The following is a 17,183-nucleotide window of genomic DNA, read 5'->3' as shown; positions in this document are numbered from 1 at the left end:
TTCACCTTTCAATTATTTGCAAGTAACTGGGTGAATAAGTTCTTATTTTTAATAAGTCAATGTTTAAGCAACTGAGTCCAACATTGCTGACAGGATCACTGGAGTGGTGATTATGACTGCTGCATGCCTTTGTAGTTTAACCACAAAACTTTAACTCAATATTCTTCTTTTTTTTTTTTTACTTTCTATAATTTATTTATTTTTATAATTTACATCCAAGTTAGTTAGCACATGGTGCAACAGTGATTTCAGAAGTAGATTCCTTAAGCCCCTTACCCATTTAGCCCATTCCCCCCCCCACAACCCCTCCAGCAACTCTCATTTTGTTCTCTAAGAGTGTCTTATGTTTTGTCCCCCTCCCTGTTTTTATATTATTTTTGTTTTTTATTATTTTGCTTCCCTTATGTTCATCTGTTTTGTATCTTAAAAGTCTTCATATGAGTGAAGTCATATGTCTTTTTCTAATTTCGCTTAGCATAATACCTTCTAGTCCCATCCACGTAGTTGCAAATGGCAAGATTTCATTCTTTTTGATTGCTGAGTAATACTCCATTGTATATATATACCACATCATCTTTATCCATTCATCCATTGATGGACATTTGAGCTCTTTCCATACTTTGGCTATTGTTGTAACTCAATATTCTTAATCCTAAATTCACCTGGTCACTGTTTCTTCTTGGTTTGTGGTATATATTCTCTATACCATAAAGCAAAATTCATTAAGTGTAGCTGTACTAACGTACCCTCATATTATGACTGGAGGAATATTGAATAGATTTGAATCTAACGCACTGGTTATTATTACTATTTTTTTTTTCAGTAGGCTCCAGGCCCAGTATGGAGCCCAATGTGGGGCTTGAACTCACGACCCTGAGATCAAAACCTGAGCTGAGATCGAGAGTTGGATGCGTTTAACCAACTGAGCCATCCAAGGTTCCCCCTAATACACTGATCCTTTTTTATTTAAAAAAAATTTTTTTTATTAGAGAACGAACACCTGCATGAGAGCATGTGCACAAGAGTGCGTGGGCGAATAGGGGCAGAGGGGAAGAGAGAGAATCTTAAGCAGGCTCTATGCCCAGCATGGAGCCCCATGCAAGGTTTGATCCCATGACCCTGGGATCATGACCTGAGCTGAAATCAAGAGTCGAATGCTCAACCAACTGAGCCGTGCAGGCACCCCCACACTGATTCTTAAATTGAGGTACAAGGTGATGTGCCAGCACAAAGTTACATAACTTCTAGAGCATCTCTTCCTTGTGATAAAAACTGTTACCAATTTTATATTAAAATAAACATTAATATCGTGGAATTAAATGAAAAAAGTGCAAATATTTTTAAAATTAGAAGATATATACATGTAAAACTTTGACTTATGGTGGGCTGCATGGTGTGATGCACAGCAGACTCCTCAGAGGCACTCATTCATTCTCATGAATAGTTAGGAAGACTTTAGAGGAAGAGCTTGATAAGCACAGTTAACAAATTTCCTGGGGGATAGAATAAAGTTTCTTGCAGGGTATGGAGTAGGCTTTGGTTGTAAAAACATTGTCATTTTAGATTCTGCCAGTGGCTAGCCATTTGTCTCTTTCTGACCATGTCACTACCACATTATGTCAACTTTATAAGGATTAGGATAGGGGTTGCCTGGGTAGTTCAGTCGGTTAAGTGTACAACTCTTGATTTCGGCTCAGGTCACCATCTCATGGTTTGTGGGATCGAGTCCCCGGTCTGGCTCTGCACTGACAGCACAGAGCCTGCTTGGGATTCTCTCTCTCTCTCTCTCTCTCTCTCTCTCTCTCTTTCTCTCTTTCTGTCTCTCCCCTGCTCATGCTGGCACATTCTCTTTTCTCTTTCTCACAAAATAAATAAAATAAACTTTAAAAAAGAAAAAAAAGAAAAAAGCTTTTGCTAGCACTACCCTGTCTCTAAGGCCAGGAAACATCAGTCTTCATCTAGGTTGATACTCAGCAGTATTTGGCCCCCTTTACCACCCCCTCCTTTTCAAAACATCCTCTTCCCAGACCTTGAATGTTAATTCTCTTTCTCTTTTCAGCCTACTTCTCCTGCTTCCATTTTCTTTATAGGCTCATTATCTTCTGCCTACCAGTAGGTATTGGAGGACATCAAAGTTCATGCCTAGGCTTGTTGTTCTTCTTACTGTGTTTTCTCCCTTAGATAGTCTTATCCTGCCTCCAGTTTCAGTTTCCAGCCGTAGCCTGATGGTTCCAAATACGTTCCAAGTTCTCACTCTCATCTCTCCTCTGAACTCCAGCTGTGTATTTCCAGTTGTTTATTTAACATCACTTGGATGTCTCAGAGGCATCTGCAATACAGTGTGTCCCAAACTAAAACTCAGTTATAAGGCATCATTGAAAAAATTGTTTAACTTTACTGGTTGAAATGGTCATTAATTGGGAAGAATTTGTACTGTATTAAAAAAGCTCGAAGAGGTTAAAATAAAAATAATTAGCGGTGCCTATATAAAGATATACATTCAAGTGTCTTACTGAATACAAATCAATTCCTCTTTTCCTTATTTCTTGAATGTAATTTTGCACATTTGTCTGATTATAAAAATTTATTTGAAAATCAGTGTTTGTAATTAAGCATTTTTCATAAACTCAGTATTTCCAAGGAACTTCATCATAAAAATCTGTGATTTTATTTCCTTTATTGTATGAAAATTTAGTATGAATCTTTAAACTACCTTAAAGTAATTAAAAAACTAAAATTCAGCATTTTCTTCTACTTCCAGCATATTTGGTCCTCTTATATTTCTGTTCAACAAAGTAATTGTTCCTGAATTAATATTTGTATCATTTATATTTGTTTTATAATTTATAAATACTTGATATAGCCTCATAGTCATTTTAGACACATTTGAAAACTGAACTGATTCTCAAATGACTTGTTTTCATGTGGTCTCATTTTTTCTTTACAGAGATATGACCGAAGTTGTACATATTAAAGACAGGAAGGAGGCAATTCATGAGTTAAAATATTCCCCAGATGGAACTTACCTTGCTGTTGGATGCAATGACAGCTCAGTTGATATCTATGGCGTTGCGCAACGTTATAAAAAGTTTGGGGAATGTGTTGGGTCGCTTAGTTTCATCACTCATCTTGACTGGTCCTCAGATAGTAGATATTTACAGACAAATGATGGAAATGGTAAAAGACTTTTTTATAGGATGCCAGGTAAAAGTTTCTAAGTTTCTAATAAATTAATATTATTATTTATGGATTTTTAGTACCTGTAAAATATTTTAGAATTTGATGAGAAATAGAGTATAAAATACATTTGATTACAGGAAATTAAAGAAGATCTGAGCTCATGTTTCAGGCATTATGATCTTTTCCATCAGGCTGCCCTATTGAAATCTTTTTGGTTCTTCATTAAAACTTCTTTGCTTGGAGGATCTAAAACCTACTTGATGTTGAATTCCGTGCTATGTGAGGAGTATTTGGTAAAGTCCTACTCTGTGTTAGAAAGTCAAAGTGCCATTTTTATGGGTGGAACTAATTAAATATAATTGCTAACAATGCCTGACCATAAATTGTTTGGGTTTTTTTTGTGGTTACCTCAAATAAATTTTGTGAATATCCATTCTATAGCTAAAACCCTAAATTTGAGAGAGTTTCCACCAAAGATTTGTAAAAGAATTAGAGCAACCATCAAAATGTTATCTCTCAGTACCTCAGTTAGTTGGATGCTTAATGAATTAGTCACTATTTTCCAACAACTTATTTAATAAAACTAGCTGCATAATTAAATTAATGCCTCTCCCTAAAAGTTTTTTTTATTACCAATGTGTGTGTAATTAGGACCAAATCCTAACGCCCTGATCCCTAATATAAATGTATTACTCCCTGGCCATCCTTCCTTCATGGTCCTTCAGTTTTCTTTTTTTCTCTCAACCATGTATATTCTTAGGTTTCTCATTTAAAAGCTGATTTGCCACTTTCTTACAGCTTTTACTTGTTCTTCTGACTTACAGTGTTGTGACTAATCTGGCATGATTTTAGTAGGATTAATGTTTATTCTCCACTTGAGCGAACCTGCTAAGCTACATCAGAATCAAATCTGTGTGTCTCTAATTTGGGTAGTGGCTTTTTAAATAATTTCCTTTCATTTAGTTTTCTTCTCTCCTTACCGTATTCACCTACCTATTCATGCTACTCTCCTTTAACTGTAGTGCAAAGAAATTTTGGAGTTTACCATGTTATCAGTATAATTTATGCTTGAGAAAAAATAAAATGAAATAACTTCTTAATTTAAGACTATTATTTATTTTTAGGAGGAAAAGAAGTGACAAACAAAGAAGAAATAAAAGGTGTTCATTGGGCTTCATGGACATGTGTTTCAGGCCTTGAAGTAAATGGAATTTGGCCCAAATATTCAGATATCAATGATATAAATTCAGTAGATGGAAATTATATTGGCCAAGTTTTAGTTACAGCTGATGACTATGGAATTATAAAATTATTCCGATATCCTTGTTTAAGAAAAGGTATTTTTTTCTTTCAAGATACTATTAAGTAGCTCGTCTGTTATAAAAGACTTTTAGGAGCACCTGGGTGGCTTAGTCAGTTAAGCATATGACTCTCAGTTCGTCTCAGGTCACGATTCATGGTCCTGTGAGTTCGAGTTTTGTGTCAGGCTCTGCGCTGACAGTGAGGAAGCTGCTTGGGATTCTCTCTCCCTCACTCACACTGTCTGTCTGTCTCTCTCAAAACAAATAAATTAATTAGAAAAATTGTTTTAAGTAAAAGACTTTTAAGTTCTTGTAGAAAATTAGTCGAGATGAAAGGGTTTATATTTTTTTAAATATGTATACTAATTGGTGAAGGGTTGCATGAAAATGAACAGAATTAGCTACATTTATTTTGCTAATTTAAAAATTGTTTGTTACCGTTATTTTGGACGTGAAATTTTTATTAGAAGATTATTTTTGAACTCACATTAAGAATTTACTAATACTTTACCTCTTTTTAAAGAATCGATTTCTCTCCACTCCCAGAATTATTTGATAGAGTCAGACTATACAATGATAGACACACTTTTCTTATTTCTAATTATCTTTACTCATTTAACTTGTTAAACATGTATCTTTTAGAAGACATTTTTTCTCATGGCTTTTTCTCAAGAATCTCTCAGGTCATAATTTGGAACCTGTTGGTTTCTTGGTTGGTTTTCATGTACAGGTGTGTTTTTGTTTAAATCCTTAACATATATTGTTTTGGCATTTATATACTTTGTGTAAACAGTCAGGGTAAGATAAACAAGAGGTCTTATCATTGTTTATTTTCTACACATTTTATGTATCACCTTTTTTTCTTGGATCTCTACTTAAATGATGATATTAAACATTCTGTTCATAGACTTGGGGATAATTAAGTGAAATACTGTGTATTACTGTGTGGAACAAAGCATGGGACAAATAAATATTTGAGTTAGCTTATAACAAGTCCATAAGTACTAAAATAATTATATGAATAGACAATTAGTATCAGGAAATTAGTTTCCTGGAAACCAAAAATAAAATAAAACAGGACACAAAATAATTTTCATCATAAGTATTTTAAGCCTTTTTTTTTAACCCTTTTAATTTGAGTGTAGTTGATATACATGTTTTGTTTTTTTAAGTGAACTTGTCTCATCATGGGGCTCAGATTCATGACCCCAAGATCTAGAATCGTGTGATCTATCAACTGAGCCAGATGTTTTTTTAAAAAGTGTTTTTCACTATTCAGGGAAAGCAGAGTTTTTTTTCCGAGATTTAATTTTCAAAGAATTCTCTCATATAGTATGGAGCTTTAGATTAGGTGCAGTGAGTATATTCCTAGGGCATTAATATCTGTAGCAAATATAGTAATTATTTTTACCTGGTCATTGGTAAAAGCTTTTAGATACATGTTAAAATGCAGTTCAGTAAAAAGTGAACAGCTGAATAGTTGTGTTTAAGTAGGTAGTTCAGATATGTCATTTGCAAAGGAATGGGAGAAGATATTTGCAAATAACATATCGGATAAAGTGTTACTATCCAAAATCTATGAAGAACTTATGAAACTCTACACCCCCAAAATAAATAATCCTGTTAAGAAGTAAGCAGAAGACATGAACATTTTTCCAAGGAAGACATCCAGATGGCTAACAGACACATGAAAAGATGGTCAACATCAGTCATCATCAAGGAAATACAAATCAAAGCACAATGAGCTACTACCTCACACCTGTCAGAATGGCTAAAATTAACAACTCAGGCAATAACAGAGGTTGGTGAGAAATGTGGGAATGCAAACTGGTGTAGCCACTCTGGAAAACTATATGGAGGTTCTTCAAAGGTTAAAACAGAACTACCCTATGTCCCAGCAATTGCACTACTAGGTATTTATCCAAAGGAATCAAAAATACAGATTCAAAGGGGCATATGCACCCCAATGTTTATAATAGCATTATCAACAATAGCCAAACTATGGAAAGAGCCCAAAAGTCCATTGACGGTTGAATGGATACAGAAAATGTGGGAATATATATATACAGTGGAATATTACTCAGCCATCAAAAAGAATGAAATCTTGCCATTTGCAATGACGTAGATGGAACTAGAGTTTATTAAGCTAAGTTACATAAGTCAGTCAGAGAAAGACAAATACTATATGATTTCACTTGTATGTGGAATTTAAGAAATAAAACAGATGAATATATGGGAAGGATAAAAAAATATAGAGAAGGAACCCATAAGAGACTCTTAATTATGGAGAAGAAACAGGTTTGATGAAGGGAGATAGGAATGGGGGGGTGGGCCAAATGAGTGATGGCTATTAAGGAGGGCACTTGTGATGAGCACAGGTGTTATATGTAAGTGATGAATCACTAAATTCTACACCTGAAACCAATTTTACCATATATGTTAACTAGAATTCGATTAAAAACTTGAAAAAAAATAGGTAGTTTATGTTGAACTTAAGGGCCCAATTTTCCTAGAATTCTATGCTAGCGTTTCTGTTGTGCCTTTACACTAAAATGGTAAATTCCAGATCGTGCCACCTCTGGGGTGTTGTCGATTCCTACTTGGAGGATTTCAACTTCCTAGCTGAAACTGCGTCATCCATAAGTAATGCTAAGTGTGTTAATAAAGCCTAACTAAATCTCTAGTAATTAAAGTATCCTGTTTCTGGATCCCACCACGTAGCCAGGACATGAGAGTCAGTGGCACAAAAGATTTTATTATGGGGGCGCCTGGGTGGCCCAGTCGGTTAGGCGTCCGACTTCGGCTCAGGTCACGATCTCGTGGTCTATGAGTTTGAGCCCCGTGTCGGACTCTGTGCTGACCGCTCAGAGCCGGGAACCTGCTTCCCATTCTGTGTCTCCCTCTGTCTCTGACCCTCCCCCATTCATGCTCTGTCTCTGTCTCAAAAATAAATAAACGTTAAAAAAAAAATTTTAAAAAAAGGTTTTATTATGACTCAAGATGAAACTTGCTTAGTTAGAAGGTGTGTGCAATCAGTAAGATTAATCATGATGGTCTTAATCTTAGACATTGATTCTGCACACTGTTTCGTATACTGACCCTATGCAAAAACAAAAATAATTTTCTGAGCTTTCTTAGTCAAGTGAATTGGATTTATTAACAGTTTTTATCTTTTGTAACAGGGAAGGATATTTCTGTTGCACAGTTATTTCATTTTTAAAATGTATAGTATTCTGAATTTTGGGAATATTTTACTGAAGTCTTAGAAAAATTAGTCTTATTCAGTCACTGCTTCAAGAATATAAATTGTTTTCCTTATTTTTCTTTTTGTGATATTTTTTATTAGAAATTTATTTTATGGTAAAGGTTTTTATTTCTAGGCACTTGTGAGTTAGCTTGAGACTGGGTAAGTAATTGGGGGAACAGAAGATAGGATATAACTGCTGCATCTTTTTAAAAATATATATATTATTTTTAGAGGAAGACAAAGAGCGTGATTTGGGGAGAGGGGCAGAGGGAGAGAGAGAGAATCCCAAACAGGCTCCATGCTCAGTGCTGAGCCCAACTTGGGGCTGGATCCCATGACCCTGGGATCATGACTTGAGCTGAAATCAAGAATCTGATGCTCAACTGACTGAGCCACCCAGGTGCCACATAACTACTGCATCTTTAATGAATTAGTAGAAATATTTTAAGATTCTGCGTTTATTGAATTTATATACTTACATAAAGTTAGTATTACTAGAAAAATTCTCTTTTAGATTAGTTATGAAGTTTTACATTCTTTTTTTTTAATGTTTATTTTTGAGAGAGCGCAGGTAGGGGTGGGGCAGAGAGAGGGGACAGAACATCTGACTCTTGATTTTGGCTCAGGTCATGATTGTTGTGGGATCAAGGGTTGTGGAATCAAGCCCCGTGTTGGGCTCCACACTGAGCATAGAGCCTGCTTAAGATTCTCTCTCCCTCCCCCTCTTACCTGCTTGTGTTTGTTCTCAAAAAAAAGAAGGGGGGGAGGGTAGGTGATGGGCATTGAAGAGGGCATCTTTTGGGATGAGCACTGGGTGTTGTATGGAAACCAATTTGACAATAAATTTCATATATTAAAAAAAAGATACATTTCATGCGTTTATTCTTCTGTGGTGGACATTTGAATAATTTACAGTTTTTGCTATTATATGCAAGTTTCTCAAAGATGTATACTTAGGAGTGAAATTGCTGGGTCACAGAGAATTTATAAGAAAATGCCAAATTGTTTTCCAAAGTGGTTATACCATTCTTAAAACCCTGTTGATCCACATCCTTTTCAACACTTGGCATTGCTACACTTTTTAATTTGTGTAAGTCTAATTAGTTTAAATGGTGTCTCACTGTGGTCTTAATTTTCATTTATCTAGTGAGATGGATCATTTCCCCATTGTTTTTGGTTTTCTTCATTTCCTTTTCTGTCAAACATGGGCTTAATATCTTTTGCCTATTTTTCTATGGAGTTTTTTTTTATTAAGTTATTTTATACTCTAAATACAAATGATTTGTAATTTTTATGGGTTGCAAATGTGTTTTTCCAGTTTTTTACTTACTTTTATAACAATTACAATAATTACTATTATTGTGCCTTTTGTTGACCAGTTCTTAATTGCAGCGTAGTCAAATCTGTCTCTTTTTTTTGATGAATAGTTCTGTTTTGTGTATTAAAATAATATTATACTAGGATCAGATAGTGTCGTATTTTATAAAAAAAAAGTGTTAAGGTCATTAAAACATAGTTAAATAGGAAAATATCTTTTGTCATATTGCTACAATTTATTGAAGGGATTAGCTCATATTGATTTTATACTAAAATATACTTTAAAACAATTAGAAAAGAAATGGGATCACCAAAAAAATTTTTCAGTATATTGCTTTAGCCTCATCAAGAATTGTCTTCCCCTTCTCCTTGAAATCAGGAAGTTCCTATGACCATTCTATCTTGTTCCCATAAATCTTTTCTCTGAAACATTCTAATTGATGACATACTATTTAGGCCTTACCTATTCTTCTGTCATTTCCTGTCTTAGGCCAGGGTTTTCATAGTGAAGGAACTTTGAGAGCTTATAATCTAACTTCTATCAGAATGGAAATGGAGTCCAAGAGAGGTTACGTGATGTGCTCAAGCTCCTGTGCTATTAAGTAGTCAAGCAGACTCTTTAGCAAGCTGTAGTCTTTTTATTTCAATTTCTGATATTCTTTACATCACGTTTTGTCCCCTTTTGTAAGGGTTGGAGTCATGTTCATGCCCTCTGATTTCCTTCAATATTCTTCCCTCTTCTATAACCTAGTATTCTAACTCAAGTGTACATAGTAAAGGGAAATGTGATCTTTGTTTTTCTTTCTTTTTCTTCAAATAGTTAATGAATATTCCTTGTGTTCCAGGCACTAGGGGGATATAGAATAAACAAGATGCTATCTCTGTCCTCAGAGAGCTTATAGTTTATTAGAGGAATTAGCAAGTAAATAGATTATTACATTTCAGTGTTGTAAGTATAATTACACAGGGTAATCACAGGGAATTCTGGAAACATGTAGGATGATACTGTTGGTTTTAGTGAGTCAGAGTCACTTTGTGAAAGGTGGGACATTGAGGTTCACTTTTAAGATACCTGTTTCTCATAGTTAAATAAGCAGTGCTGATTATTAAATAATTATTAATATTGTCCATTTAATTATAAATAACTAGCTTCCCTTAGACTTATTCTATAACTTGTTAAGCTGCCATGGTTCTTTCTTCCAGAGAGATTGATCTTTGAGTAGTTGTAGAATACAATTTGGAAGGGACTCAGAGGGTTATCTATAACTTAGAGAGTTATTTACAACTCTCTTGGGGCTATTGCCCATTGCAGTTAATTAGAATACATGCTCATATAACTTCCTCATATGCCTAAATATGACAATATTAGTACATCTTAAAAACTCGGAATTTTGGGGGCGCCTGGGTGGCTCAGCCGGTTAAGCGGCTGACTTCGGCTCAGGTCATGATCTCGCGGTCCGTGAGTTCGAGCCCCGTGTCGGGCTCTGTGATGACAGCTCAGAGCCTGGAGCCTGTTTCAGATTCTGTGTATCCCTCTCTCTGACCCTCCCCCGTTCATGCTTTGTCTCTCTCTGTCTCAAAAATAAACGTTTAAAAAAAAATTTAAGGGGCGCCTGGGTGGCGCAGTCGGTTAAGCGTCCGACTTCAGCCAGGTCACGATCTCGCGGTCCGTGAGTTCGAGCCCCGCGTCAGGCTCTGGGCTGACAGCTCAGAGCCTGGAGCCTGTTTCCGATTCTGTGTCTCCCTCTCTCTCTGCCCCTCCCCTGTTCATGCTCTGTCTCTCTCTGTCCCAAAAATAAATAAACGTTGAAAAAAAAAATTTAAAAAAAAAATTTAATAAAAAAAGCTCAGAATTTTGTTTGCTGGAATCTCTGGCTTTACTTTCTCTTTTAATATATATATTTTTTCTTTTTGAGAGAGAGTGAGCAGAGAAGAGGCAAAGAGAGAGGGGGAGAAAGAAAGATAGAATCCCAAGCAGGCTCCATGCTGTCAATACAGAGCCTGACACAGGGCTTGATCTCATGAACCATGAGATCATGACGTGAACTGAGATCGAGAGTCAAACACTTAATGACTGAGCCACCCAGACACCCTTCTGGCTTTACTTTTTTAAGACTCTGGTGGCTAAGAGTACTTAAAGGACCCCATCAAAGAAAGTAATAGCCAAAGTCCTCTCGATTAAATTATGCATTCTCATATGAGAGAGATGGGACTAAATCTTACTGTATTGGACTTTCCTGGGTGAACTGTGGCAGGTTACCTATCTAGAAAGTTACTGACTTGTATTTAGCTACATAAAAAAAATTGGTTCCTAAAATTTAACAGCATTGCTATTAAGCAGCAGTAAATTGTAATTTTAGATGAGTCTTGGTCAAATCTTTTATGCTTTCATTAAGATGCTATCCCTAAATTCATAGCCAAGGTAAAAGTTCATCTCCAGATTTTAATTGATGGAGCTTTGCCATCCTGACATACAGGCCTTCTGTAACTTAATTTAAAAATTTTAAAACATTGGGGCACCTGGTAGCTCAGTTGGTTAAGCTTCCGACTCTTGATTTTGGGTCAGGTCATGAACTCATGGTTGTGGGATCTAGCCCTGCATCAAGCTTTCCACTGAGCTTGGAGCCTGGTTGGGATATTCATTCATTCATTCATTCATATTCTCTCTCTCTCTCTCTCTCTCTCTCTCTGTCTCACACACGCACACTTGTGCATACTCTCTCAAAAAAAAATTTTTTTAAACATTGTCAAATGAAGCCAAACATTATTGTATCCAATGTACTCTAATAGGGATGTGTATATTTTGCCAAATATTAGGTTTAAGCAGGGTGTAGAGAATGTTTTTTGAACTTAGAAACACAAAAGTGGTTCTTATAATCACACACATTATTTTTAAAAAATCGCCTACAGGGGCTTCTGCACAGCTTAGTAAGTGTCTGTCTGGCGATCTTGGCTCAGGTCATGATCTCTCAGTTCATGAGTTCGAGACCTGTGTCAGGCTCTGTGCTGGCAGGATGGAACCTGGTTGGGATTCTGCCTCTCCTTCTCTCTCCCCTTCCACTACTCATGCATGTGCTCTCTCAAAATAAATAAACTTAAAAATAATAAAAATAAAAATTAACCACAAAGTTAGACAGTTCCTTTACAGTTAGAGAAATCTGGTGTATAATACCTTAACCAAATGATACAGCCTATCCCTAATGATAGAACTTTGCCCCTTGAAATGATGTATCCAAAAGGGTACATCACTTATGCCAAAAAAAAACACATCATCTGAATCTAATCATGAAGAAACATTAGACAAGCTTAGGTTGAAGAACATTTTAGAAAACATATAGGTTTAAGGAATTACTATAAAGGATAGTTTTGGGGACAACTGGGCATATTTTATTTTTATTAATATGGGGTATTGATTTTTGAATGTTGAACCAACATTGCATTCCTGGCATACATCCCATTTGGTCATGCTGTATATTCCTTTCTGTATGTTGTTGTATTTTGTTGATGGCTTAAGTTTTAGAAGGATCCTCTGATTGCTAGGGCTAGGAGGGATGGGGGTCGAGTAGGCTAGTTGAATTTCACTTAAAAACCAAAGGGTTCAGGTCATAACATTCAAATTTTGTGATGTGGAATCAGTTGATGCCTTTGTGGCTGCAGGCTTTTCTTTGAGCAGTAAGAAAATGCCTCACAACCCTTGGGGTTCCTACCAAATTCCATTGTGAATCAGTAGAGCAAAGACTTACATCCCTTCATGTAGGCTCATTGATTTAATTCAATAAACTTTTCAATTAATATTTTTACTCTTTGATCCTAGTTAAGATATTGGAAGGAGGATGTATTTGTTCAGGTATAGAAATTGTGGTTTGAAGTGGTATTTTTGTGTGTGTGTTGGCGTTTGTTTATCAATTTAAAGGCATATTTTTTTGTTTTAGGAGCCAAGTTTAAAAAATATATTGGCCATTCGGCTCATGTAACTAATATCAGGTGGTCACATGACTATCAGTGGGTTATTTCTATTGGTGGAGCAGATCACTCTGTCTTCCAGTGGAAATTTATTCCTGAAAGAAAACTAAAAGATGCTCTTCACATAGCACCCCAAGGTGAGTAGTATACACTGCCTAACAGTAACCCTAAAGTAGTGATTTTACTGTTGAAATGTCATTAGTCTTAGTAAGTTAACAGTATAGTTTTTTGTTAGTGGAAATGTTAAAATCCTAGCTGTATGTGTTTCGAGTCAGATATCAGCATGGAATACAAAGTACTTTTGAGTGTGTTTTAATCCATGGATGGATGAGTGAAATAAGTTACATTATCGAAACAAACATTCAGTGCATTCTTGGGGAGATAGATATCTAGGTTTCATATATAGTTATATATGAACATGATTATCTAATGTTAATTCATTTGTTGCATATAGTATTTTCTAGATATTTTTCATGTTAATTATAGGTGATATTCACTTACATTTGCCCAGCATTCAAGTTCGATGCAGCAGTTGTTGTGGCACCAGTAAAGGCATTTAAAATTTTTTTTTCAACGTTTATTTATTTTTTTGGGGACAGAGAGAGACCGAGCATGAACGGGGGAGGGGCAGAGAGAGAGGGAGACACAGAATCCGAAACAGGCTCCAGGCTCTGAGCCATCAGCCCAGAGCCTGACGCGGGGCTCGAACTCCCGGACCGCGAGATCGTGACCTGGCTGAAGTCGGACGCTTAACCGACTGCGCCACCCAAGCGCCCCAGTAAAGGCATTTAAAGTAGCTGTTGAGTTTATGGTGAGGTGGAGGGGAAGGTGATCTGTGATACCATTTACTGACATCTGTGTTTCTTGAATAGATCATGTCATGTGATTGTTTTATGGCTTGTCACCATGTCAGTTGGCACAGGCAGCTCTAATCATTAATTTTACAGTGCTGTTTTGAAAATGAATATTCTTTAAACAAGTAGTGTTTCATTTTTAAAAATTACAGAAAGTCTGGCTGACTCTAATAGTGATGAATCAGATTCAGATCTGTCTGATGTTCCAGAACTGGATTCTGAAATTGAACAAGAGACACAGCTTACCTACCGTCGGCAGGTAATTTTTATTATCATGTGATTTTTTTCTGAAAAACTCTAGTTCCTTTTTTATCTTGCTCCCTGTTGTTTATTGATTTATTGTTATCTTTTGTGGTTTTTAATTTTCCAAGAAATGTTTTTCTATTGCAGTTTTTCTCCTTTAAGAGTTAAAGTACACTTGTGTAAAATGTTCCTTTATAATGAGTGCTTGATATATTAAGTATGCCTGTAATTCTGTTTGCCTATAGCTTTTTGTCGCAGTAAAGTTGCATTTATCTTCTTTAAAATATTTTCTTATGAAGCATTAGAATTTTGGGGTGCCTGGGTGGCTCAGTCTGTTAAATGTCCGACTCTTGATTTCGGCTCAGTTCATGATCTCACTGTTTGTGGGATCGAGCTCCTCATTGGACTCTGTGCTGGCAGCACAGAGCCTGCTTCGGATTCTCTGTCTCCCTCTCTTTCTGCTCCTCCCCGACCTGTGTGCTCATGCACATGTGTGCACACACATTCTCTCAAAATAAGTAAACATTAAGAAAAATAAGACATTGTTAAAAAAATAATTTCATCCCAGCTAGTATCATCCTCACTGGGGAAGAACTGAGAACTTTCCCCCTGAGATCAGGAACATGACAGAGATGTTCACTCTCACCACTCTTGTTCAGTATAGTACTGGAAGTCGTAGCCTCAGCAATCAGACAACAAAACGAAATAAAAGGCATCCAAATTGGCAAAGAAGTCCAAGTTTCACTTTTTGCAGCTGACAATATATACTACATAGAAAGCCCAAAAGACTCCACCAAGAAATAGTGTATAGAAGTTGGTTGCATTTCTATATACCAATAATGAGGCAATAGAGATATCAAGGAAAAGATACCATTTACAATTGCACCAAAACCCATAAAATACCTAGGAATAAACGTAACCAAAGAGGTAAAAAATCTGTACACACTGAAATCTATAGAAAGCTTATGACGGAAATTGAAGAGGACACAAAGAAATGGAAAACATTCCATGCTTATGGATTGGAAGAACAAATGTTGTTAAAATGTCAATACTACCTAAACCAATCTACATATTCAATGCAGTCCCTATCAAAATATCACCAGCATTCTTTACAGAGCTAGAACAAACAATCCTAAAATTTGTATGGAACCACAGAAAACCCCGAATAGCCAAAGCAATCTTGAAAAAGAAAACCAAAGCTGGAGCTATCACAATCCTGGACTTTAACCTATATTTCAAAGCTGTAATCATCAAGACAGTATGGTATTATCACAAAAAGAGACAAATAGATAAATGGAATAGAGTAGAGAACCCAGAAATGGACCCACAAATATATGGCCAAATAATCTTTGACAAAGCGGGAAAGAATATCCAGTGGAAAAAAGATAATCTCTTTAACAAATGGTGCTGGGAGAACTGGACAGCAACATGCAGAAGAATGAACCTGGACCTCTTTCTTGCATCATACATAAAAATAAATTGAAAATGGTTGAAAGACCTAAATGTAAGACAGGAAAGACATCAAAATCCTAGAGGAGAAAAAAGGCAGCAACCTCTTTGACCTCAGCCACAGTAACTTCTTACTTGACATGTCTCTGGAGGTAAGGGAAATGAAAGCAAAAATGAACTTTTGGGACCTCATCAAGATAAGAAAGCTTCTACACAGTGAAGGAAACAGTCAACAAAGCTGAAAGGCAGGGGCACCTGGATGGCTCAGTCAGGTAAGCATCTGACTTTGGCTCAGGTCATGATCTCATGATGATTCGTGGGTTTGAGCCCCATGTCAGGCTCTGTACTGACAGCTTGGAGCCTGAGCCTGCTTCAGATTCTGTGTCTCCCTCTCTTTCTGCCCCTCCTTGGCTCATGCTCTCACTCTCTCAAAAAATAAATAAACATTAAAAAAAAAAAAAAAGCTGAAAGGCAACGAGTGGAATGGGAGAAGATATTTGTAAATGACATGTTGGAAAAAGGGTTAGTATCCAAATACTTATCAAACTCAACACCCAAAAAACCCAAATAATCCAGTGAAGAAACAGGCAAAAGACATGAACAGACACTTTTCCAAAGAAGACATCCAGATGGCAAACAGACACATGAAAAGATGCTCAACATTGCTCATCATGTTGAAATACAAATCAAAACCGCAAGGAGATACCACCTCACACCAGTCAGAATAGCTAAAATTAACAACTCAGGAAACAGATGTTGGCGAGGATGTGGAGAAAGGGGAACCCTATTGCACTGTTGGCGGGAATGTAAACTGGTGCAGCCACTCTGGAAAACAGTGGGAGGTTCCTCAAATAATTAAAAATAGAACTACCCTACGACCCAGCAATTGCACTACTAGGAATTTATCTAAAGGATACAAAAATGCTGATTCAAAGGAGCACGTGCACTCCAATGTTTATAGCAGCACTATCAACAATAGCCAAATTGTGGAAAGAGTCCAAGTGTCCATCAACTAATGAATGAATTAAGAATTCAAGAATTATATGCATATATATATATATATATATATATATATACACACACACACACACACACACATACATACATACATGTAATGGAATACTACTCAGCAAAGAAAAAGGAGGAAATCTTGCCATTTGCAACAACGTGGATGGAACTGGAGGATATTATGCTAAGCGAAATAAGTCAGAGAAAGATACATGATTTCACTCATGTGGAATTTGAGAAACTTAACAGATGCACGTTGGGGAAGGGAAGGAAAAATAAGATAAAAACAGGGAGACAAACCATAAGAGACTCTTAAATACAGAGAACAAACTGAGGATTGATAGGGGGGTTAGTGAGGGGTTGGGTTAAATGAGTGACGGGCATTAAGGAGGGGACTTTTCAGGATGAGCACTGGGTGTCATATGTAAGAGATGAAACAATGAGTTCTGCTCCTGAAGCCAAGACTACACTGTATGTTAACTAACTTGAGGATAAAAATAATAATAATAATTTCATGGAACACTAAATATGTATTTGTCAGTGCGATACACAGAAAATGTAAATTTGTTGTTTCCAAGGAAGAAAATTTCATAAAATGCCTTCTTATTTAAGTGTTAAAAC

The 17,183-nt window shown here is 36.2% G+C and overlaps 1 protein-coding gene across 4 annotated transcripts in view; it reads left to right on the top strand.

The window, feature by feature from the left end:
- The window catches only part of EML5 (EMAP like 5), a 179,326-nt gene that overhangs the window by 63,084 nt on the left and 99,059 nt on the right, over positions 1-17,183 (top strand). For all 4 annotated transcript variants that reach the window (XM_030319747.1, XM_032593437.1, XM_036064284.1 and 1 more), the window contains 4 exons: positions 2,948-3,204; positions 4,305-4,517; positions 12,978-13,145; positions 14,015-14,121. In XM_030319747.1, the coding sequence (XP_030175607.1) occupies positions 2,948-3,204; positions 4,305-4,517; positions 12,978-13,145; positions 14,015-14,121 (745 nt within the window). The remainder of the gene's footprint in view (positions 1-2,947; positions 3,205-4,304; positions 4,518-12,977; positions 13,146-14,014; positions 14,122-17,183) is intronic.

This window comes from Lynx canadensis, chromosome B3 (assembly GCF_007474595.2).
Source record: "Lynx canadensis isolate LIC74 chromosome B3, mLynCan4.pri.v2, whole genome shotgun sequence".
Taxonomy (NCBI): Eukaryota; Metazoa; Chordata; class Mammalia; order Carnivora; family Felidae; genus Lynx; species Lynx canadensis.
The sequence above is the reverse complement of the archived record's forward strand: the minus strand, read 5'-3'. Positions and strand labels throughout refer to the sequence as shown.